This window comes from Mobula birostris, chromosome 18, assembly GCF_030028105.1.
Source record: "Mobula birostris isolate sMobBir1 chromosome 18, sMobBir1.hap1, whole genome shotgun sequence".
NCBI lineage: Eukaryota > Metazoa > Chordata > Chondrichthyes > Myliobatiformes > Myliobatidae > Mobula > Mobula birostris.
The window spans coordinates 30,737,207-30,763,469 of NC_092387.1; the positions used below are offsets into that span (position 1 = coordinate 30,737,207).

Genomic DNA, 26,263 nt, shown 5'->3' on the forward strand with positions numbered 1-26,263 from the left:
GCTCCAAGGCAGCCACGTCCAAGGCCTGTACCTGCAGATGAATGGTGAGAGAGCAGCATAACACAGCCCCACCACACTGCAGGAGGCTTGGAGTGGACACGTCCCTGGGCTTCCCTGCCACTGTGCTCACTGGGCTACCTGAGGCTCGGCAGGCGTTTGTTAATGCTTCTGGGCAGTGCTGAACACCAATGGCTCACACCAGACACCCGTGCCACCTGTTAGTACCAGTCACACAGCTGGAGTGGAAGGTGGGCGCCACTTTGATCAAGTGTTCTACAAGAACTTCATGAGAATTCTGCACAATTAGGGCAACTTAATGAGGAGGGAATGTTCAAAGAGCTCACAAAGGCTGATCACTTTCTGCTTCACAGGCTGCTGCCAGACGTGAACTGGAGCAACAGATGCAGATCCGGTGTCTGACACTGTCTGTGTGCTCAGGGTGCGATCAATCAGAGTTCAGCCAGGCTGAAACTGCTGCTTACTATCAAATGACAGCCCTCTGCAAACCCGTGCACAGCTGGAGGATGCCCTGAGAAACTAGCAGACTCTCTTTCTAGGATCCTGCAGAACGTGGATCACCCCTGGCTCTCTGCCCTTCTCAGGCGTACTGACAACAATGAGTCTTGGGCAGAGCTAGCATGCCCGATGGTCACCCAACACTGGGTCCTTGGGATGCTCTCAGCTCACCTACGTGGGGCAGGGGGATCTCTTCATATTTGTTCATCCAGTACAGTGGGGGGGAGGAAGAGGAGGATGTCCCTGGGGCTGGCAAAAGTAGCTAACTGTGGGTCCCAGAGATGTACTGTGAAGGGTTCTGCCCAGGCTGACTGCCTAGCAATTTTCTGGAAATACATCCTTGCCTGGGTAAGCCTGAAGAAAGAGCATGTGTGTACCGTGGATGAGTTCTGGGACTGCTGGGCACCACATCGGATAAATACACCTTTCTGAATGACAGAGATTTTTAAAATTTGCCATCTTCAGAGAAGAAAAAGATATTGCTATCTTAGACAACACCACCATTTTCTTTTTTTTTTGACGTGTGCGTGCGTGTGCGTCTGCGTGCGTGCGCGTCTGCGAGCATGCATGTGCAATGTTGGTGGGACAATGCCTTTTTCATGGCTTTCTTACAAGGCATGGAGCAAGAGAGAGAGAGAGAGAGAGACTATGTGGTGCCCCACTCCTCACACAGACATTTCGCAGTATTTTTCCCTTTTATTTCACGAGGTCGAGTTGCGATCTCGACACTCAACCCGGCACGGATGGAAAGCGTACTCGGGAGCGGACCCGACTGGGTTCGAACCCGGGAACCTCCGTTCCAAAGTCCGGCGCTGATATCATTGCACCACCAGCCGGCCCAACACCACCATTTTCTAAACCTCTGCCTCCAATATGAAAATACCCTCTGCTTCCATCATCCTGTCAATCCCCCTCGGAATCAATTTTATAACAACACCCCTTATTGGCCTATAGTCCACTGAGATAGGCCCAAACTGTTTCACCTTTCCTCATACACCAACCTCTTTACCCAGAAATCAATCCAGGGACGCTTCTGTAATATTTCCCATTGAAGTACACCTCGCCTTAAACATGGACACTCGATTGCTCTAATAGACTACAAAGCAAAGTCAGGCAGCATCACTGACACAGCACATCCCTTCACGAGGAGCTTAATGCGTTCTATATACGTTTTGAACAGAAGGTGACTGGTTTGATATTAGTGCATATTCTGGACTTAGGGTGTATAGCAAAATATTAACTTCAGTCACCGATCTTCAGATCTGAATGTTGGCTGTGGATTAAATTTAAAAAGCAGTTTTGAACAATGGATTCCTAAGAGCTGTGAACCACAGTTAATCAGAAAACCAGATAATGCTGACTTAACATTCATTATGTGTCTGTAGTGTGGGTGCGAAGAGGGAATTGTGAAAGTTATATGCAACTCAAAGAAAGCACTGTAGATACATTGCAAATATAAAATTGTCCTTTGATCTTTAGCATATCATGTAATTTTGGGTCGAGCAGGCCTCTTTCTCTGAAGGGGACTCAATATGATGCCTGCTGTGTCTCCTTTTGTCAAATAAAAGACTACTTCACATCTACCAGCTGTATCACTCCAGTAAACTTGTTCACACGACAACATATGTCACCACCCATCCCAACAGTCTCCAGTGCACCTGAACCCACAGTCACTGCTGAGGATCAGTCTGGACAGTAAACCAAAGAGCATCTGGCCCAGATGGTGCACCTGATCCCGTACTTAAATCCTGTGTGGATTAGCCAGTGGGGGTATTTGCACATATTTTTAACCTCTCCCCTACTTCACCTGCTTTAAGAAGACTACTATCATCCTGGTATGCAAGAAAAACAAGATAATCTGCTTTAATGATGGTTGCCCAATGCCTCTAACATCTACCATCATGAAGTGCTTCAAAAGGCTGCTCATGGCACGCATTACCTCTGGCCTTCCAGGCAACACTGTCAGACTGCAATTCATCCACTGCTGAAACAGATGCCATCCCTCTGGCCTTACACTCATCTCTGGAGCATCTGGACTGTAAATACATCTGTATCAGACTGCTGTTAATATTGACAACAGTCTGTCTTCAATACTATAACTCCAAGCAAACTCGTCACTAAACTCCAGACTCTGAGAGTCAGTGCCTTCCTCTGCAACTTGATCCATAACGTCCTAACACAAACAAGAGAAAGCAGCAGATGCTGGAAATCCAAGCAACACACACAAGATACTGGAGGAACTCAGCAGGCCAAGCAACATCTATAGAAAAGAATAAACAGTTGGCATTTCAGGCCGAGACCCTTCATCAGGACCCACGACTGTTAATTCTTTTCCACAGATGCTGCCTGGCCTGGTGAGTTCCTCCAGCATTTTGTGTGTGTTGCTCCATAACTTCCCGACCACCATGATCACCATTATGTGCTGCATCTTATGACGTAGGCGATCATGGCAAGCCATTACCTTCTTCTGGGCAGTGTCTTCACAAGAAGAGTGACCCAAGCCATTGGCAGTACTCTTCAGAGATTGCCTGCCTGGCAACAGTGGTTGCATAACCAGGACTTGTGCTATGCACCAGTTGCTCATACGAACGTCCATCACCTGCTCCCACGGCTTCATGTGATACTGATCGCGGGGCTAAACAGGGGGTACATTCTATCCAAGGTGAGCTGCAGCTTAGCAGAGGGAAGCAGTGTCTAACCCCTCCTCTGATAGAGATGTATCTCTACCTTGCCACTCTGACTTCCTGACCAACAGACCATTACCACCAGGCCAGGCAGAATCAATGGAAAACAGTAATCAGTCCTGAATCTTGATGAGCGGTCTCACCCGGAATGTCAACTGTTCACTCTTTTCCATAGATGCTGCCCGGCCTGCTGAGTTCCTCCAGTGTTTTCTGTGCGTTGCTTTGGACTTCCAGCATCTGCAGAGTTCCTGGTGTTTGTGAGACCATAATCAGTAAGGATAGGTAGCAACTCCCCTGCCATGATTATTCTATACACAAGACTGAATCCTCAGCTCCCTACTCTACTCCCTGCACAGTCATTACTGTATGGCCAGATTCTGCTCTAGCTCATCAACAAATTCACAGATTATACCACTGTATAGACCACACATCACAAACAATAATGAGCTGGATACAGGAGGGAGACAAAGAATTGATTAACATAATATCGTAACAACAACCTTTCCCTCAATACACCAAAGCAAAAAAGCTGGTCATTGACTTCAGAGAGTGGTCAGTGCACAAGGTGCATTCGAATCAGCAATGTTGAGAGGATCGAGAGCTTCAGGCTTGCAGGAATGAACAACACCAACAGCCTGCCCTGGTCCACCCACGATGACGCCAAGGCCAAGGCCAAGGAAGCTCACCAACTCCTCTATGTTCTCAGGAGGCAGAGAAATTTGGCATATTGCTCCCCTTCAACCCTTACCAAGTTTTGTCAATGCACTATGGAAAGTATCCTACAGTATTTGGACGATCAAGCCGGATACGGGATGGGGAAGGGTGGAGCTGGGAGAAAATGGAGTGATGTTACAAGGAACCAGAAGCCAGTGGGAGGATGGGAGGCGAAGGCAGAGACATCTGGGTGGGTAACAAGTAGGAGTACAAAGGGTACTAGTGTGGATCACCTTGCTTAATCCCTTTCCTTCCAATTACAGATTAATCCTGTTGCTCAGTGCTTTATCCAGTAATTTCCCTACCACTGATGTGGAACTCGTAAGCCTGCATTTACCTAGCTTATCTCTGCTGCCCTTCTTGAATAAAAGAACATTTTCTGGCGGCAGTGTGATTGAAAAAGATTTGCCATATATCAACTCTGCGAACATCATTAGCATTTTGTGGGAGATCTTCAGGGTTCCCAGAGTTAGTTTCCCAGGCCTGGGGAATCAAGTACAAGAACTAGATTTAAGGGAAGAGAGGAAGATTTCATAGGAACTTGAGGGACAACACTTAATTCTACACTGTGTGTTTAATTAGGTCCTTCTTTAAGGTTGTTATAGCCAGGGGTGATAATGGGGATAAGCTCCCACCATCTATTAAATGCTCCCAATGGTATGTGCCTCAAATAGCCTCTGACAACAAAGTTCAGATCCTGGCCTTCACGTGTGGCTTAGATACTAAGCCCAGTGGAACAGTTTCTACGGACAGTAGAAGGGACAAAGGTGGGTTACTGGCGCCTTAAAACCAGTCACTTCAGGCACAGGGGGCTCGTCAGCCCGTGGTTGGCAGCTCATCTAGGAGAAGGAAAACTCTGATCTCAAACCTCTGCTGCCTTGCGGACAGATCCACTCATGGGGAAGGCTTCAGTAGCAAACCCTGAAGGATAAATCCAGAGCTGGACTCCCTAAGGCAGTCCTACATTGAGCTCAGCATTGACTGGCAACTCCAGCGATGCTGCTGACGCCAAACTGTATCGGTCTCCGCCGTTCCTTTGGGTGCATCAGATGTGTGGTGAGGGGGAACTTGCTGCATGGACAACAGATTGCTCTCCATATCATACGGCCCAGGTTTGCATATCCAGACAGCCAGGATGCAACAAGAAAGGAGCTGAGGCATACAGCGGAACAGTCACAATCGCAGGATCAAGGCACCCGCTTGAGGGGTCAGGTGCTGCTGTTTCATTGTGTTCTTGTGAAGCAAGTTCAGAGAGGCTTACTGGACTCATAGAATTTGAAGGTTGTCTTCAAATGAGCTGCTGTTCTGGCCAGGCTTGTAGCTGCTGAGGGAGACAGGAGGAAGAGGGGATGTTGGAAACATACCAGACCTCAATCAGGATAAATGTGAAGGATGTGTATCGACTCGTGAGACAACGTAAGGCAGGAGAAGATAAGCACAGAGATGGAAGGTTACTTGGGGTAGTCATGAAGGCAGAGTTACAGAGACAAGGGATATACTGAGATCATTATTTGACTGAGTGGTAGAGTAGGATTAAGGGTTTGAGATGCCTTCTGCATCTCCTAGTTCTCATTTATATATGTGACCTGTGCATGCCCAGCTTACACTGGACAACGTTTTTGCTTCCTGAATACTTTTGGGCGTATCTTAGATATTTTCGGCTGTTGATCATGAAAATCACTATGAAATTTTCCTAACAGGCACCCTTTTTTTTAAATCGCTTAAGTTTGTTATTTCAATTTATAATTCAAGTCAGAATAACTGATTAAGGAAGGTATTTTTGTTGGTCCACAAATCAAACATTTATGACAGGCAATTCTAGGACCTTCTAGTGGGACTGGAGAAAATCACATGGAAGGCAGTCAAAGATGTTGTTGAGAATTTTCTTGGCAACTACAGAGCACCAAACCACGTGCAGCTGGTTGACAACATGCTTCAAGCATACAAAACCATGAAGTGCAAAACGTCAAGAAAGATTAATTTTCTGCATTCCCATTTAGATTTCTTCCCTGCAAATTTTGGTGCTGTCAGTGACAAGCAGAGTGAAAGGTTTCACTAGGACATTGCAGTCATGGAGGAATGGTATCAGGGAAATTGGAATCCATCAATGCTGGCTGATTATTGTTGGACACAAGTGAGAAGCCTCAGACACTGAGTACAAAAGAAAATCGTCAATAAAACATTTGAACTATTGCAAAGTCAGCATTGTTATGCAATTAAATGCATTATATTCAATAAAAGTTAATTTCTTATTTCTCCAAATTCCTACATGATTGAAGTAGTCTGAAATTCTATTTGTGTTCAGCTTCAAGCAGTCTATCATAACCAAACAAAAATTCCAAGGAAGCAACACTTTTGAAAAAAAATTTGTGGTCCAGTGCAACTTATAATGACGCAAAACCAGTGTACCAATCCCTGCTGCTTCCTTCATTTCCTTTGACTACAACAGGTCAATGACTGGAATTTGGTTGTCCAGTCACCCGGTCCTCTAGAGGACAATATCCCTATGTTACAGGATGCTGATGTCTATTCTTAGATTTTTTCTAATGTAACCCTTTCTGAAAATAGAAGTCAGATTCCTGGAAAGTTACCTGGGCACTGGTACAGTTTCTTGGCTTGGCTGATGTCTCCTTGACTCAGTTTTACTCTCTGCCCAATAGTAGGTCTCGTGCCATGATCATCTCTCCGAGGAAGGATGGTATCCAGAAAAACACCCCTTTGAAATGAACGGAGAGCAATGGGCTGTGAATATGGCAAAGTTGGCCCAAGAGGGCACGGCAAACATCAGGCTGAAGATGAACCAAGCTGAGCTTTTGTTGGTAATTAGGGAAGCATCTGGAGCGGCAAGTGTGGTATCATTGGTGCAACCAGGGGATGGGCTGAGGGAGAATCACTCATTGAATATCGGACAGATTTCCATTTACACATCAGCTGATTGATAAGCAAAATCATACTTTCCAAGATATTCAGAGAAGAGGTTTCGGCTTCTTCCATTGTCAGAGTTAGACAGCAGAGAAACATAACTAATTAAGGCAATAACATCTAACCTCTTCTGCATGCGCATTGTCCATATCCCTCCATTCTCTGCAGATTCATATGCCTATGCAGGAGCCTCTAAAGTGCCTCCAGTACCACTCCTGGCTGAGCATTCCTGACTGTGCATTCCAGGCAACCACCACTGTGTAAAAAAAAAATTGCTCCGCACATCTTTACACTTGCATCCTCCCACCTTGAGAGCATGCCTTCTAGTATTAGACCCCGGCTGTCTACTCGACCCAATCCCTCTCAAAAATTTGTATATTTCTATCAGGTCTCCCCTCAGCTTCCGCCACCTTAGAGAAACCAACCCTTGTTTATACAACCTCTCTTTTTACCATATTCACTCTAATCCAGGCAAATTCCTGGTAAATCTTTTTGCATGCTCTCCAGAGACCAAAACTTGTGTAGTTAAATCTGCTTCGCACCTGCTCTTTCAAATTGCTTGGCATTCATTAAACTGATAGACCCCTATCTCATATCCATGTTCCTTGACGATTCTAGCGTAATTCTAGCACTGTTGGTTTTCTTTCAGTAGTCTGCACACATCAGCCTCCTGGGCTAGTTCCAGATTGCCATCGTAAAATAAGCAGCAGAAAAAAGTGACTTCACATTACACCTGAATATCCAGCCCTTGCTCTGGGCTTTCCTCGACTTTCCCGTTCAATTCATTTAAGCACTGACAAACTGCGATAATGTGACCCCACGACTCTCTTCATTGAGGGATTACAAACACTTAACCTTCAAGCTCTGCTGTGATTATGGTGAATCTCTGCTTAACGTACTCCATGTGCACAGCGCCTTTGCTGTTCTTGTATTCAGACCTGGAGCAGAAGTCTCCCTGGGACACAGAGACCTCGTAGATAAGGCTCAAACTCTGGACAGGCTGGATAGTATTCCCTTTCATGCCCAAAGACTCCCCTTTAAGAAAGTTTGTACAGTTGCAGGACTCCCAACCCACTGAAGGTTGTATTTCCTACGTCAACTCAGGAAGTACAACCTGCCTCAGGAGCTGCTGATTCAACTCTATTCAGGAATAATCCAGTCTGTTCTCTGTTCGTCCATCACTGTCTGGTTTGGATCAGCTACCAAACAAGACAAGAATAGACTCCAGAGAACCGTCAGGGCTGCGGAAAGGACTACTGGTGTGAAGCTGCCCTTGATCCAGAACTTATATGCATCTAGAGTCAGGAAGCGAGCAAGCAGCATCATTGTAGACCCATCACACCCTGGACATCACCTGTTCCAACTCCTTCCTTCTGGTAGGCAATTTAGATCACTGTATGCCAGGACAAATAGGTACAAGAACAGTTTCTTTCCGTATGCCATCAGTCTTATGAACACTTGAATTTTAGTCTATTATAAACCAAGTCCACCCGTACATACGCAGGTATACCTCATTGTATATAGTTCACGATTATTTGCACTATTGCTTTGTTTGCTTTTTGACTCTGTACAGCGAGAGCTCAGGGAAACCGGTATCAAATTCCCTGTATGTGTCCACAGACTTGGCGATAATAAAGGATTCTGATTCTGATTCTGAGTTAGCCCCCACCTGTTCATACTCCGTTAAGGAGAGACAGTCTGCATTCTAAAACAGAGCCAATTTCAGGCACGGTGGTGCAGAAATGCCGCAGTGTTCGGGTTAATCAGCATCGCCATCTAAAACCGTAAGTCCTGATAATGGAGGCTTCACCAACACCAGCAGCATCTCGTGGCTGCCTTGAGACGGAAAGATCTCTGGAGGGTTTGGGGTGGGACGGGCAGAGAAGTCACAGCTGCAAACCTTTGCCCGTGCTGCTGGGGTATGGTCAGATTCACTGCCATCTACCCAATGGCATAACAGAATGCTGGCAAGGTCCGGGAAATCCCTAGCATTCCCTGGGATCTGACTGTGCCTTTGTGAATAATGGCAACAGGAAATCCAATTTCAATGGTGTCTAAAAGCTGGACAGTTAACAGTGAAATTGGGAGGTGTTTTTTTATGGTATTTTTAACAGAGTCCAATTAACATAGAACAGACTGTCATAGGCCCTATTTGTCCATGACTTCAAGCCATAAACATCCAGTTAAAATAATCCTTCTGTTAAATTAATCAGAAAATAATAATTAAAGTGGAGGGTCAGCCTGGTGTGGAGAGTGTTGCTGGGCTGGGACAGTGAGTGACCAACACCCCCCAACTCTGGTCAGTAAAGTCAGAGCCAAGCCCACAGTACAACGGTTACCCAATTGTACGGGGTGGAAGGCAGGAGAGCCACGCCTGATGGCTGGGGGTAACAGGGGCCTCTGTGGCAGCTGATGTGACTGCAGGATGATATCTCGTTTCCCAGGTGCCAAGGTCAAGACCTTACCGAGCAGCTAGTGAGGGAGGAAGGTGACCAACCAAAGGCTCTGACCCACCTCGGTGCCCAAGAGATGGTGGAAGTACCTCAGGCACATAACACGGAGCCGGGGAGGAGACTGAATGAGGGGACCCAAGGGAAGTGGTGTTCAGATTACTCCCGGTCAGAATGAGCACAGAAGCAAAAGAGGGGGAGGGGTTTGGATCTGCGGGGCACATGGACCAGCTCTGGGTGAGGTGAGACTATACGGGCTGGGTAGGTTGCATCTAAATCAGGTCTGGTGAGTCATTGTGAATGCTCTGTAACCACTTATCAACATGTACAGGAGGTGTGAAGAACTAAATCCACATAACCTTAAAGTCCAACCTGGAGAAGGTGTTTCTAGCGTAGTGCATTATGCTACTAAAATCGTAAGTCTCTCCAAGGGAATTCACTTCGGCGGGCTCCATCTTCAGGAAGTTGTATTCCTGCCCTACAAACACAACGACAATCAGCATTACTGTGTAACCGGGAGAGGTATGACGAGGAACCACACACTTTGTCACATTGAGGCTGAAACTTTTCTCATGAACCACACCTCCCAGCACGTGTGGCTGGATCCTTGGTGTGTGATACCCAGCTGGACTGGGGTGATATCTCAGAGCACTCAGAAACAGGGTACATTAGTCTCAGCCAGTGAGGGGCAAAATGATAGCAGGAAATTTAGCCAACAAGTCATTTTCTAAACTAACTATATGTGCTGTGTGCTGTGTTTGACTGTTGGTACTGTGTTTTGCAGCTTGCCCCCAGAGGAATGCTGGTTCGTTTGGCTGTATTCACATGTCCTCCGCTGCCTTGCAGCCATACCCACCCATGGGAAAGGCTTCGGGAGTAAACCCTGAGGAAGAATCTGGAGCTGGGGTCCCTGAGGTAGCTTGAGCCTGAGACTCTGTTTAAGCCCAGCTGAAATTTCAGTTTCTGGGTCAAGCTTTAGTTCCTCCAGCAGATGTAGGAGGTAAGTGAATTAGGCAGCATCTGTGTAGGGAATTGTTCAGTCAATATTTCATGTTGAGACCTTTCATCTGGATTGAAAGAAGAGATAGCTGGTATGAAGTACTGAGGGGGAGGGGTGAGGCAAGGGCTGGCAAGTGATAGGTGGACCTAGGTGAAGATGGTTTGATTGACAGATGGGAGTCAGACGAGGGAGGGAAGGTGGAGGTAGTGAGGAGGGCTGGGAGGGGATGGGTGGAGGCACCAAAGGCCTGCCGATGGGAACAGTAGGGGGGAGGGGACAGTAGAGTGTGGGTGATGGGCAGATAGACATGTCCCACTTAAAATCTGTGCAGATGTGCCTCTGTGTAGTTGTTCCCCAAAGCCCAAGGCTGGTGTTTCCTTATATCAACGGAGATGGGTCCCTTGTGTTCTGCATCCCAATGAACCCAACCCTTCTTCTGGTCCCACTGGTGGACACCGTAGTGTAGATGCACAAGAGGTTCTGCAGATGCTGGAAATCTTGAGCGAGACACATAAAATGCTGGAGGACTCAGCAGGTCAGACAGCATCCATGATGGAAATGAAGTTCAAGTTCAAACATTGTTATTCAACCATACACATGAACGGTGAGGAGCCGTCGATCCCAGGGGCCTTGGTGGATTGTGTCCAAGGGAAGGGCAAGCGTCAATACAGCTTGGCACCAGTGTCGTTGCAGAGGCTGCCAGAGTGAAAAGGTAAACAACATCAAACTGCCTCAGGAACCCCAGCCCCAGGTTTTCCCTCAGAGTTTACTCCCGAAGCCTTTCCCATGGGTGGGTATGGCCGCAAGGCAGCGGAGGACACGCGAATACAGCCAAACAAACCAGCATTCCTCTGGGGACAAGCTGCAAAACACAGTACCAACAGTCAAACACAGCACACAGCACATATAGCTCTGGTAAGATGGCAGTGCTCGGTGGCCTCTCCAGGTCCAAACGAAGGTGCAAATGTTCGTCCTTTTCTGTGTGCATTATGGTCGCAAGGCGCTGCTGGGTATTAAGGGCATCGAGCACAGCAGGTCTATCCCACTAACGGGTGCTGCACAGCGACGGAGCTGGACTTGTTGTGCACTGGGTTGCAGCCTCCTTCAGCCACCCAGGCAGCGCGCGATCCAACACACAGTGGAAATGATTGGCTTGGACTTTTTTTTTTGTGATCGTGAGACCCTGTTCAACATTGGTGATGTAGAAAATCATAAGTCCAATTCACTGGTTCATTGGCGAGATCAGTGGTGGGGGAGCTGTGTTGCTTTGGTCATTGTGCGGACAAGGCCTCGTGCCTAAGGTCACCTGTTGCGGTTAAGGGGATGGAGATGCCAGAGCCGCCTGTGTGCCACTAGATTCCACAGTGGGTTGGGAGCTGGCCCTTCTCATCAGTGCTGCCCTCTAATGTTCTCTCCCAGGAGGACAAGCTGGATTGCATTCATCTGCAGCTGCACTTGTGCGAAATGAGGAACTGGTGCAGCTTGTTCTCACAGAAACATGGCTCCAGAACAATCCATGCACCAGGGACTTGGGCTATATTATTATTTTAAAAAATTGTAACTGTACGTCTTTCTGCTATCATAATTATTTGTGCTAATGCTCTTTCATTCGGCTGTATTCCTGTGTATGGCTGAATGGCAATTAAACTTGAACTAGTTACGATAGCAGAAAACATACAGTCGCAAAAAATATACAGCCCAAGTCCCTGAATGTCACAGCCTGTAGGTTGGTGGTACATGGGATGTTTTCCTAGAGCCCGCATTTCTCCAAGTACAAGTGCGCAGCAGTTGTCATCATAGGCTAGTGCCACCGCAGACAAACGCAATCCAGCCTGACTACCACTGAGCGAATACTGGAGGGCAGCACCGATGGGAGGGTCAGCCTCCAACCCAGCACAAACTCCAGCGCTCTCCCCACACTGCGTCTGGCATCCCTTCCCCTGGGCGGCTGCAACAGGCAACCCCGCGGCACGAAGGCCTGGTCCACACCACAACCGAGGCCACGTAGCTCCCCGCCATCGGTCTCACCAATGAACCTGACTTGCCGTATTCAACATTACCAATGTCCAGAAGGGTCTTGCGACCACAAGAAGAATGACCAAGACATTCATTTGCACCACTTGTTAGGTAGCACACCGGCTCTGATGCCTTCCTCCTTGGCTGGTTGTAGCAGGGAGCAATGCAATATGCAACGAGTCCAGCTCCACCACCATCGAGCAACTTGCCAGTGAGACAGACTTGCAGCACTTGATGATCTCAATGTCCAACAGTGTCTTGTGATCCCCCCCAAAAAAAGATGCAAATAATGAACATTACACCTTTGTTTGGACCTACAGTGGCCGCTGTACCAACATCTTACTGGAAACAACATTTCAGGCTGAGACCTTCAGATGCTGCCTGACCTATTGAGTTCCTCCAACATTTTCTGTGTGTCAGTGTAGATATATTCCCCAGCTCGCTGATGTGTAGATAGTCCCGCTGTACAGCGGTTCCCCTAGGTCAATGCATCCCACAGGTGCACACAGATGTGTTCACTAGATCCCAATACAAATGTTTCCCCAGATTCTGAGGGAAGCGTACGCCCTGGGTTTTGGTGACGGTGGGTCGGTTCAGATATGTTCCCTGGTTCCAATGCAGATTTTAGCACGGCTGTGTTCTGGTACTTAAAGTGTGTTCCCTGGGCTGCTGACATGTTCTAGTTACAGATGTGCATTGGACTAGCTCTGTGCAGATGTTGCCCAGGAGCTGGGCAAGGGTGCTGACTTACCTGGCTGGATGTTTTCTCTGATGATGCTGACATGGGCATCTCTGTCGGGCCGGGTGTGCTCATGCCAGAACCCAATCACATGGCCCAGCTCATGCACCACGATCCCAAACTTGTCACAGTTCTTGCCGATGGAGATGGCCTGGGGTCCACCCCCTCTGCGACCCACGTACGAGCAGCACCTGGGGACCAGTCACACTGGGATGTCAACCAGAGCAAGGTCTGATCCCACACCAAACACCCAGGTCATCAGGTGAAGCAGGCTTTACCCGAGGCAGTGCAGCACCTTCTTGACACTGGGACCCCACACCCCAACCCTACTGACCATAGATTCCGCACTGTTACCCATCCTCCCAGCCGTCCCCTCCCCGTCCTCCTAAACCAATCTCCCACTCTCCTGGCCCCAGGTCCCCAGCATCTCACACCCTCCGACTGCCCCTTCCTGCCGTCCCAACCCCACCTCTCCCACTCTCCTGACCACGGGTTCCTCCACCATCTTCCACACTTGGACCATGTCATCGGGTACTTAAAGTGGAGGTTCATAAGTTCTTGATTAATCAGGGCGTCACAGGTTACAGGGAGAAGACAGGAGAGCGGGGTTGAGAGGGATATTAAAATCAACCATGATGGAATGGCCGAACAGACTTGAAGGGCCGAATGGCCTGTTTCTGCTCCTATATCTTATGGCCTTATTATCTGAGAGGGACACAGTCCAGGTTACGAGTCCCTGCTGTAGAAGATGCTGTGGAACCCTGGGCACCAGCAAGAGTACAGTATTCCTCACTACATGGGCTCACATGCTGCAGTACAGTTGGAAGCCCACCCAATGCGGCCCAGAGCTGAGACAATCAAGGGATTCCTACAGTTTGACAGCTCCAGAGCGAAGAAGTCCATGGACTTGAATGTTCACCTGGGTGTTGGGTTTCCTAACCCCTTCACTTGAATGACTTACCCACATGGTCTGTAAGTAAAGACGATGAAGCTGTCCTCAGTCGATCGCTCCACAAACGTGACACACGTGAACTTCTCCCAGTGCCTCATTGCTTGCTTAAATATGGCTCTCTGCATTCCTAAACCATTGCACACAAAAGTGCCAAGTTAGTCTGGTCACCCATGCAACACACAGAAACTCCTCAGTTTTAGTCCTTCACTTGCTCATGAGCCCAGCTGGACAGACAGAAGCCACAGACAAGAAGGCTACGTGCCATTCAGTCCATCTGTCCATGCTGACCTTTCCTGCCTCTCCACATTAATCCAATTTGCCCACATCCAGTCTGTATCCAAGCCTACATCAAGTGTCTGCCCAAATGCCTCTTAAACAGTGACTGTATCTGACTTCACCACCTCCTCTGGCAGCAAGTTCCAGATGACAACTATTCTCTGTGCCAAGTAGACGACAGACAATAAGTGCAGGAGTAGGCCATTCGGCCCTTCGAGCCAGCACCGCCATTCACTGTGATCATGGCTGATCATCCACAATCAGTACCCCATTCCTGCCTTCTCCCCATATCCCTTGATTCCGCTATCATTAAGAGCTCTATCTAACTCTTTCTTGAAAGCATCCAGAGAATTGGCCTCCACTGCCTTCTGAGGCAGAGCATTCCACAGAACCACAACTCTCTGGGTGAAGAAGTTTTTCCTCAGGCTGCCAGGATTATAGCTGATGCTGACACTGAAATGTAAAGTAAAAAAAAAATGCTCGCCTTTGCCGCTTCCACATCCAGAAAGAATGTTACAGTAAATGTTAGACTTTTATCTTTCGGACTCACACTGACCGGTGAAATTGTCCCCCTATAATTGTCCAACCTTTCCACTCAGATGCCCCATTAAAACTCCCCACCTGTGCCTCTACTTTACCCCAGCTGCTCATGTCTACCTGTTCGGCATGGCTCATCTTGTGGCTGGAAAAATCCCCCCAGTTGGAGGATGCTGAAGTGCAGGAACTAAGCCCAGATGTGCACCTCTGCCCTTCACGCACAAAACTGCTGCACACCTTGTGTCAGTATTGTGATTCGCAAAGTGCCAAGCACACTGCTTCCACGGCAACAGTAATGACAGGAGCCGGTCCTGGTACAGGGGTTGTAAAAACCAGAACAAGTGGGTGGAGGGCTTTCCGCAGAGGCACACAATGGGGAAAGGTTGCCAAAGAGGAAGATCTTGGACATGAGCCTTTGGGATCTTGCCACAGCCCCAGAAGTTGTTTAATGACCTCACCTGTGTAACTAATATCAGGAAAACTCAGCAGTCAATCGCATTTTCCAGATCCCACATTATGAAGCTCAAACAACTCCCTGGAGTGAGCTCCAATCAGTCAGAAGGAGTTAGGAACTTACAGCCCAGAGGTGTTACCGCTGGGCACCACCTCAGCCCGGCCTCTGTTCCCTCGAACTGACTGCTGTTACTGATTACAGCATTTTGTAACGATGAATACACAGTTGCTACCAAGATATCAGGTACAGAGTGAAAAGTCTTCCACACTGTCCTTTCAAACATTCGTGGGGTAGCACCGTGGGGTTTGAGACCCCCCTCAGCAAAGCCCCATCGAACACTCTGAGGACAGAGAGGGCACTGAGTTCGCTCACTGCCACACCTCGTCAAACACTGTCAGGGCAGGTGAAGCTTGGATAGGACACAGTCGAGCTATACTGTCCTTTCAACACCAACCCACCCTACAGCTGCCAGGGTTATAGCTGATGCTGACACTGAAATGTAAAGTAAAAAAAATGCTCGCCTTTGCCGCTACCACATCCAGAAAGAATGTCACAGTAAAAGTTAAGACTTTTATCTTTCAGACTCACACTGACCGGTGAAATTGCCCCCTATAACATAGGGAATGATTCCCCCGGGCCAGATCCGTTCTGGCTTCGACGTTGCAGCTCGGCCAACTCTTCTGTGGGAAGCTCCTGCTTGCCGACGCTGGTTCTTCCGTCTCACTCTGACCCGGTTACCTGTAAGGACAGAAACAGTGGTTTTACTGCAGATACACACTGAGCACTTAGTGTATGTAACCGTCCTGTGGTACTTGTAATGAAGCTCCTGTACTGACTTACTGCAGCTTATGTGACATGATGTGAATTTTCCAGCGTCAGAGTGGGTAAGTTACTGTGTATGCCGGAGTTCTCACTCTGTTTACCCTAGTGTAAGGTGTTGTGAGGTGAGTTGCCAAGAATGCTTCAGGTCTCAGACTAAGAGTCATTGTCCTGCTGGACAATCTGATGGCGCCTCTTTTGTTCTACAACATGAGAAAGGGATTCCACTGCGTCCTGAATGAGCTGCTAGACGAGCATCTCAGGAGGTTATCCGCGAGGTCATCCACCGGGACTTTCCCAGATGCGAGGCACAAGGTTTGGGTTCAGGAATGGGGAGGAGGTTGCTGGACAACTGAATATCCCATAGCACAGGACAAATCAGAAATGTGATGGAAGATTCTCCACTTGCCTAGACGAGAGCAAATCCAACTCTAAACAGCTCCACACCATTGACAGGCATCCCTCAGCTGCTGGCTGCAGTGTGCGCCATCTACAGATATTCACCCAGGCTCTACCAAACCAGAGGCTCTCCCACTGAGGACAAGGTTGGCAGGCCACAACTTGCAGGTTCCTCTCTGTATCACACACAGTTCTGACTTGAAAATAAATCACTGCCACACGGAACTCCCTTGGAGCACAGTCACCACACCGGCTGCAACCATTCAAGATGGCTGCTCCCTTCCTCCTTTTGGAGGGCAACACAATGCCAATAATAGAATTTTAAGTACAAGGGTTTGAGTTCATTAAGCAGAATCATAGAGCCTTTATTTGTTTAATTGCAACTTTAATTATTTGGGTTGAACTTCTTCATAAAATAGTGTGATTAATTCCTCTTTGAATTAATGCTCCTTAGTTTAGTTACAGGCTGGTAACTTTACCATTAGACTCCTGCTAAACCTCAGGACTTCTGCTTAATGAACAGATTAAATGTTAACAATTCGTCAGCTTTCTTTAAGCAATTATTGGACAAAGGAAACACAGACTCAAAGATGTCCTTAGTGAGATTCTCAAACTTTTGGTCCTTCCCGTCTTGACTATGGCTGGCCAGGGTAAGGGAGGTAGGCTCACACCACTCTCTCCAAATGCTTTGAGAGAACTAGACCCATGTGTTCAGGACTGAGTGCACTCTATTGGGCTCAGGGACAAGGGAAGCCTGCGAAGGGTGAAGCTCTCTGCTCTGGTCTACATCTGTGGTGTTGCTGTCTGATGCTCAGTGACCACACTGGCGTTCGGGGAGGGAGAGTTGTGCCTCGGCTTTTTGCTATTCAGACATCTCAGGTGTCAGTGGCAGCACTCTGATCTCTCAGGCAGAGATCCCCCACCAGCATCATCCTTTGACCACCTGAAGCTACATCAGGCTTTTCTTAGAGGTTTCCCCTTCTTTATTAGGTGGATACTTAAAGCTCATTATAAATTGGATGTCATTTGATTTTAAATTCCTTAGCTAACGCAGCGGGGTTAATGAGCATCTCTGAAACAAAGCTCCTGAACCCCTGCTGCTGGTTCAGTAACATAGCCATTATGTTGAAGACCTGCGCTACCGTTACAGCCTGACTAATGTTTATCCTCAACCAACATCACCAACACATCACTGTGTATAAATATTAAAGCAGCAAATCCATTTTAATAACTCTGTTGGCTGCAATGCAATTTGAGGATTTCAAGGATGGAACAGTTGCCACAACAATGCAGCAACTGTTCTCTAATCATCCAGTCGAGTGAAGGAAGGTTTAGGAATTCAAGGGAAATTGGTGGATTGTTGATCAGGTCATATCGATATGCTTGAACATCTGTAAGACTAAATTCCTGTATCACCTGTATTGACCACACCACTCTGCCCTCTAACATTAAAATTCAAGGCCACATACAGCCAAAATTGGACGACTTCCTATAGGGATTGAAGTGTATATGGAGAAACCTTTTGGGAACAGTCATCTTAGATCAGTAAGCTCCAAGCATGTACAGGTGGATGAAGTCACAGTTTGGACTGGGCATCATGGTCAGCACAGACACGATGGGCTGAAGGGCCTGTTCCATGTTTTGTGTGCAGTCAGTGGAGAGCCTTTGACTACATAACGCCCCTACCTGATGCATATACTTGCCGCATTGGTCCTTGCCTGAGGTCAAAACGCTACTGGCTGCATACTTTCCAGCCACTTTCTCTCAGATCCTGGGGCTTTTCACTACACTGTTCAATTTGCCACCTCCAACTTTGTCAGACGCCTTCTCCTTCAACCTTGTGTTTGAGCAGGATCAGGCAAAACAGGCTGATGACTGTACACACAACCAAGACGAGGTGAACAAGATGCATATGTTTTCCTCCACATAGAACAATCTCCAGACAGAACACATTTAAGTCAACAACAGAAAGATTAGGGAGGAGCTAAGTAAATCATCTTCCACCCAAGGGACAGTGGGTTTTGAGACTCACTTCCAGAGAAGGTGGTGGAGACAGAAATTCTCCCTACATTTACGAATACCTGGATAAGGGGAAGAGCTGTAAGCTACAAGACTACGGACTGAGAACTGGGATTGGTTTGCCTGTTTGGCTCCTTTTTGATTGGCATGGATATGATGTACTTAAAGAACTCCTGTCTGTGCTGCCAGTTTCATGAGTCTACCATATCCAACAAACTTGTTTACTTTTAAAACTGGTTCAAACTTCTTAAAATCATCACACCTCCTTCTGACAGCAGTTACTGAGGAATCCAATGCAAGGATCAATTGGATGCTTAGTGAATTCACCAAGGTTAATTGTATTGGGTCCTTACTGAAGAGATGGAGGTACAACTGGAAACAAAAACTACCCACACGTCTGGGAACACATTACCCCCTCTCAGTGCCCTGCTGCCTCCAGTTGCCATGGTGTTGGTATGAGGCCTTCGTAGCAGTTCAGTCGTCCCACCTGAAAGACAAAGACCAAATGGCAAAGGTTAGACACACAGGGCCTAGGGCCAGAGGGGAAAAGTAAGCCATCACCTACGTCCAGGAATGGCAACACATCTTCAGTGCCTCTGGAGAAAGATGGATACTACCTTTCTGAGGGATCACCTTTGAAGCTCTCCTTGATGCTGAGAAGGCTAGTGATGGAGCTGGGAGAATTTACAATTTATAATGGCCCCTCCATATCAGACGGTGATGCAACCAGTCAGAATGCTCTCCATAGTAATTTGGAGAAATGTGCTGCAACACACATCAAAGTTGCTGGTGAACACAGCAGGCCAGGCAGCATCTCTAGGAAGAGGTACAGTCGACGTTTCGGGCCGAGACCCTTCATCAAGACTAACTGAAAGAAGAGCTAGTAAGAGATTTGAAAGTGGAAACAGAAATTCGCTAGAGTCTTTGCTGACATAACAATTCTCCTCAAACGCCTAAAGAAATATAGCCCCTGCCCTGCTTTCTTTGTAATTGCATCAATATATTGGGTCCAGGATAGATGTTCAGAGATGTCAACTTACAGGAACTTGAAACTTTCCACTGGTGATCCATTGACGAGGACTGGTGAGGGTTTCCTCAACTTCCTCTTTCTGAAGTCCACAATCAATTCCTTGGTGTTACTGATGTTGAGTGCAAGATTGTTGTTGCAATAGCACTCAACCAGCTGATCTATCTCACTCCTGTACACCTCCTCGCCACCATCTGAAATTCTGCCAACAATAGTTGCATCATCGGCAAATTTACAGATCGTGTTTGTACCGCCATGCCATCGTGATGGCAGAGAAAGTAGAGCTTGGGCTAAGCACATATCCTTGAACTGCACCAGTGAGATGTAATTCCCAATCTGCACTGACTGTTGTCTCCTAATGAGGAAGTCAAAGATACAGTTCAGAGGCCCAAGTTTACAGGTTGTTGATTAGAACCTAGGATATGATTGTGCTGAATGCTGAGCTGTAATCAATAAATAGCAGCCTTAAGTATGTATTGCTATTGTCCGGGTGATTCAAGGCCGAACGGAGAGCCAGTGAGATTGGAGCCACTGGAGACACATTGTGGTGATAGGCAAATTGTAGAGGGTCCAGGTCCTTGCTTAGGCAGGAGTGATTTCAGCCATGATCAATATCTCAAAGCGCTTCGTCACAGCAGATCTGAGTGCCACTGGACCATTGTCCTTCAGGCAGCTCACCATGCTCTTCTTGGGCACTGGTATGATTGTCACTCTTTTGAAGCAGGTGGGAACCTCCAAATGCAGCAGTGAGATATTGAATATGCTCTTCGACACTCCCAGAAGTTGGTTGGTACAGGTAGACCATCAGATGCCACCCCATCGGAGCCTAATGCTTTACAAGTGTTCAACCTCTTGAGAGATTTTCTGACGTCGGCCTCCGAGACAGAGATCACAAAGTCACCGGATGCTGCAGGGATTCATCACCACCTTTGATTGAGCAAACAGTACCGTTGTCAGCAAACTTAAATATGGCATTGGAGCTGTAGTTAGCCTCACAGTTAAAAGTACATTGGTCACAGTCATAAATGGTTGCAGCAAGTGGGTCACCCAGCAAACAGGACTGCTCTCAGCTCCGATAGTATCATCGATCTATTCATTGTCAGAGCAAAGAAAAGAGATGAAAAAAATGACTGCTGACTCCATCCGCCCTAGCAGTCACCCTATTCACCAAATTGCCATCGGCGAGACGCTACATCCATCACCACCAGGACTATGTGTCACCTCCGAAGCTTCTTTCCCGTAGCTATCCAGATTCTCAACAAAAATCCCTCAGGTGTACTATCCTAACTGTCCCTACACAAAATCCCTTAAATGGTCTTTCTTGTTATTTTTATTCTGCTGATAATTGTAGAATCTGCTCACATGTTTGCATTTACAGTGCCTATAAAAAGTATTCACCCGTCTTGAAAGCTTTCAAGTTTTTTGTTTTACAACATTGAATCCCAGTGCATTTAATTAGACTTTTTTGACACTGATCAATAGAAAAGACCCTTTCGTGTCAAAGTGAAAACAAATTTCTACAAATTGGTCTAAATTTATAACAATTATTAAACACAAAATAATTGATTGCACATTTACTCACCCCCTTCAAGTCAGTATTTAGTAGATGCACCTTTGATGGCGATTACAGCCTTGAGTCTGTGTGGATAGGTCTCTATAAGCTTGGCACATCTGGACACTGCAATTTTTCCCCTTCCTTCTTTACAAAACTGCTCGAGCTCTGTCAGATTGCAAGGGGAACATGAGTGAACAGCCCTTTTCAAGTCCAGCCACGAATTCTCAATTGGATTGAGGTCTGGACTCTGACTTGGCCACTCCAGAACATTAACTTTGTTGTTTTTAAGCCATTCTTGTGTATCTTTGGCTTTATGCTTGAGATCATTGTCTTGCTGGAAAACAAATCTTCTCCCAAGTCGCAGTTCTTTTGCAGACTACATCAGGTTTTCCTCCAAGATTTCCCCCTATTTTGCTGCATTCATTTTACCCTCTACCTTCACAAGCCTTCCAGGGCCTGCTGCAGTGAAGCATCCCCACAGCATGATGCAGCCATCAGCATGCTTCATGGTGTGTTTTTGATGATGTGCGGTGTTTGGCTTACGACAAACATAGCATTTAGTGTGATGGTCCAAAATCTCAATTTTGGTTTCATCAGACCATAGAACCTTCGTCCAACTGACATCAGAGTCTCCCACATGTCTCTGGCAAACTCTAGCTGAGATTTCATGAGAATTTTTTTTGACAGTGGCTTTCTCTTTGCCACCCTCCCATAAAGCTATGACTGGTGAAGCACCCGGGCAACAGCTGTATGTGCACTCTCTCCCATCTCAGCCACAGAAGCTTGCAACTCCTCCAGAGCTGTCACAGGTCTCTTGGTGGCCTCCCTCACTAGTCCCCTTCTTGCACGGTCACTCAGTTTTTGAGGACAGCCTGCTCTCAGCAGATTTACAGCTGTGCCATATTCTTTCCATTTCTTGATGATTGACCTAATTGTACTTTCAGTGCCTTGTAAATTTTCTTGTATCCATCTCCTGACGTGCTTTTCAATAACCTTTTCTTGGAGTTGCTTGAAGTGTTCTTTTTTTCTTCATGGTGTAGTTTTTGCCAGGATACTGGCTCACCAATAGTTGGACCGTCCAGATACAGGTGTATTTTTAATATAATCACTTGAAATACCTTGACTGCACAGAGGTGATCTCCATTTAACTAATTATGTGACTTCTAAAACCAACTGGCGACACTAGTGATGATTTGGTGTGTCATATTAAAGGGGGTGAATACTTATGCAATCAATTATTTTGTGTTTTATGTTTGAATTAATTTACATCACTTTGTAGAGATGTGTTTTCACTTTGACAAAAAAGCCTTTTTCTGTTGATCAGTGTCAAAAAAAGGCAAATAAAGTCCACTGTGATTCAATGTTGTAAAACAATAAAACACGAAAACTTCCAAGGGGATGAATACTTTTTATATGCAGTGTATTTAAGTTTGCACATGGGACTGTTAATTGGTAATTGCTCATGGTTAAGCACAGGGATGTGTGCTCAGCCCACTGCTCTACTCTCTCTATACCCTTGACTGTATGGCTAGGCACAGCTCAAACAGTATCCATAAATTTGCTGACGATACAATCATTGTTGGCAGAATTTCGGATGGTGACAAAATGGCATACAGGAGTGAGATATACCGGTTATTTGAGTGGTGTCGCAGAACAACCTTGCACTCAACGTCAACAAGACCAAAGAGCTGATTGTGGACTTCAGGAAGGGTAAGATGAGGAAACACAAACCAATCCTGATAGAGGGATCAGAAGTGGAGAGAGTGAGCAATTTCATGTTCCTGGGTGTCAGTATCTCTGGGGACCTAACACAACATACTGTTGCAGCTATAAAGAAGACAAGACAGCTGCTATATTTTTTTTAGGAGTTTGAAGGGATTTAGTTTGTCAAATAAAACACTCAAAAACTTATACAAATGTACCATGGAGAGCATTCCGACAGGCTGCATCACCATCTAGTATGGGGTAGGGGGTGGGGCTACTGCACAGGATGAAAATAAATTGCAGAAGCTTGTAAAACTAGTCAGCTCCATCATGGGTCCCAGCCTCCAAGACATCTTCAAGGAGTGGGGCAGCATCCATCACTGAGGACCCTCCCCTCTGTCATCCGATTTCCAAATGGACATTGAAACCATGAACACTACCTCACTGCTTTTTTCAAATCTCTGTTACTTTGCATTACTTTGTATTAAACTTAACTATTTAATAGACATATATATACTTAATGTAATTCAGTTTTCTTCTCTATATTTATCATGTATTCCCCAGTACCGCTGCCATAAAGTTAACAAATTTCACAACATATGCCAGTGATATTAAATCTGATTCTGTTTGTATTATTGTTTTGTAAATTGTTGGTTGCTATTATGTTGTCTGTTGTGGTATTGTCCTGTGTTTTATGCTTGGCACCAAACCACAATGTTTCAGATACTGGCAATTAAATTTCACAAACTGCTTACACAGTGACTAGAGCAGGAGGCTAAGCACACAGCCTTGTGGTGCAGCTGTGCTGATGGTGATCGGTGTCAGGATTGGTCTCCTTTTGGATTAACCAGGTCACAATATGAACATTCCTGACTAGAACCTTTTTTTAAATGAGGCCGAGTGGCTAGTTCGACGCTCAACCCTGCACAGATGGAAAGCATGCTCGTGGAGGGGTGGCCCGACTTAGATTCGAACTCGGGAGCCTTCGCTCTGGAGTCTGGCGCTGATGCCATTGCACTGAACTATACTGACGGGGTCTGCAAGTGAGGAAATCGAGGATCCAGTTGCATAAGGCGGTATGGAGGCCTAGGTCTTGCAGCTTAAAAGATCTCTTCTAGTCTGTTGAAGGGTGTCAGCCCTTTTCCAGAGATGCTGCCTGACCTGCTGAGTTCCTCCAGCATTTTGTGTGTTGCTTTGGACTCCCAGCATCTGCAGATTTTCTCCTGGTTGTGGATCTCTTGTAATCTATCGTGCTTCTGATCTAATACCTCATTAATATTTTTTGCACTATTTATTCTGTAGTTTATAGTAATTTCTGTCTTTGCCGTGATAAGAAACTCGATTCTCATTCCTCTGCTGTTTCAAAGGACTGCAACTGGAATGTTCAGGTGGTTAAGGTGCCCTCTGGCCAAGACTGGAAACAGCAACCCAATAAAAGCTGGAAGATGTGTGAGAGACGTGCAGTAAAGCTCGTCAATGGTAGCAGCACTAAGACATAGGGCACAGAACAGACTGTTAACCAGCCCCAGCCCTTTCAATCAGAGCAACAAAGGATCCAGCAATAGCCTTTGTCTGTTCGTTGTTTACACCATTAGTGTTTAATAGTCCTAGCAGACTGAAGTGAATAAGCTTCCAACACAAGGACTGCATCTACTGAATGGGAGGACACTGACACCCAGCTCAGCTGATGGGATCAGGATTGCCACAAACAAAAAGCCACTCCTGTAAACAGGCTCAACTCTGCAGAGGGCAGTGGGAGACATTTATAGAGTTGTTTTGTTCAAGGAGTCTTTCACATCTTTTGAGAAATCGGTGTCACAGCTAGTATAACAACAACCTCTTGAATTACAGAGCACACCTTTCCTTAAGGGAAAAAAACAGCCCCAGGCTCTCCAGAGACAGAAAATGATATCTCAGTGAAAGAAGAGATAACCAAAAATGTGGGACCTAAATTACTAACGAACCAGACAGATTAATAATTAGTCACTGAATTACTGTGATATTGGCTGAGGAAGGAACAGGATAAGCAGAGTTAATCAACACACATCAAAGTTGCTGGTGAACGCAGCAGGCCAGGCAGCATCTGTAGGAAGAGGTGCAGTCGACGTTTCAGGCCGAGACCCTTCGTCAGGACTAACTGAAGGAAGAGTGAATAAGGGATTTGAAAGTTGGAGGGGGAGGGGGAGATCCAAAATGATAGGAGAAGACAGGAGGGGGAGGGATAGAGCCAAGAGCTGGACAGGTGATAGGCAAAAGGGATACGAGAGGATCATGGGACAGGAGGTCCGGGAAGAAAGACAAGGGGGGGGGGCCCAGAGGATGGGCAAGAGGTATATTCAGAGGGACAGAGGGAGAAAAAGGAGAGTGAGAGAAAGAATGTGTGCATAAAAATGAGTAACAGATGGGGTACGAGGGGGAGATAGGGCATTAGCGGAAGTTAGAGAAGTCGATGTTCATGCCATCAGGTTGGAGGCTACCCAGACAGAATATAAGGTGTTGTTCCTCCAACCTGAGTGTGGCTTCATCTTTACAGTAGAGGAGGCCGTGGATGGACATGTCAGAATGGGAATGGGATGTAGAATTAAAATGTGTGGCCACTGGGAGATCCTGCTTTCTCTGGCGGACAGAGCGTAGATGTTCAGCAAAGCAGTCTCCCAGTCTGCGTCGGGTCTCACCAATATATAAAAGGCCACATCGGGAGCACCGGACGCAGTATATCACCCCAGTCGACTCACAGGTGAAGTGTTGCCTCACCTGGAAGGACTGTTTGGGGCCCTGAATGGTGGTAAGGGAGGAAGTGTAAGGGCATGTGTAGCACTTGTTCCGCTTACACGGATAAGTGCCAGGAGGGAGATCAGTGGGGAGGGATGGGGGGGACGAATGGACAAGGGAGTTGCATAGGGAGCGATCCCTGCCGAATGCAGAGAGAGGGGGAGAGGGAAAGATGTGCTTAGTGGTGGGATCCCGTTGGAGGTGGCGGAAGTTACGGAGAATAATATGTTGGACCCGGAGGCTGGTGGGGTGGTAGGTGAGGACCAGGGGAACCCTATTCCTAGTGGGGTGGCGAGAGGATGGAGTGAGAGCAGATGTACGTGAAATGGGGGAGATGCGTTTAAGAGCAGAGTTGATAGTGGAGGAAGGGAAGCCCCTTTCTTTAAAAAAGGAAGACACCTCCCTCGTCCTAGAATGAAAAGCCTCATCCTGAGAGCAGATGCAGCGGAGACGGAGGAACTGCGAGAAGGGGATGGCGTTTTTGCAAGAGACAGGGTGAGAAGAGGAATAGTCCAGATAGCTGTGAGAGTCAGTAGGCTTATAGTAGGCATCAGTGGATAAGCTGTCTCCAGAGACAGAGACAGAAAGATCTAGAAAGGGGAGGGAGGTGTCGGAAATGGACCAGGTAAACTTGAGGGCAGGGTGAAAGTTGGAGGCAAAGTTAATAAAGTCAACGAGTTCTGCATGCGTGCAGGAAGCAGCGCCAAT

General features: G+C 46.8%; 1 protein-coding gene across 1 annotated transcript in view; it reads right to left on the reverse strand.

Moving 5' to 3' along the window:
- The window catches only part of LOC140211821 (tolloid-like protein 2), a 124,558-nt gene that overhangs the window by 42,195 nt on the left and 56,100 nt on the right, over positions 1-26,263 (reverse strand). The window contains exons 3-8 of the mRNA XM_072281985.1: positions 18,910-18,984; positions 15,855-15,998; positions 14,003-14,120; positions 13,054-13,232; positions 9,659-9,764; positions 6,506-6,630 (exon numbers count right to left, since the gene is read on the reverse strand). Coding sequence (XP_072138086.1) covers positions 6,506-6,630; positions 9,659-9,764; positions 13,054-13,232; positions 14,003-14,120; positions 15,855-15,998; positions 18,910-18,984 — 747 coding nt within the window. The remainder of the gene's footprint in view (positions 1-6,505; positions 6,631-9,658; positions 9,765-13,053; positions 13,233-14,002; positions 14,121-15,854; positions 15,999-18,909; positions 18,985-26,263) is intronic.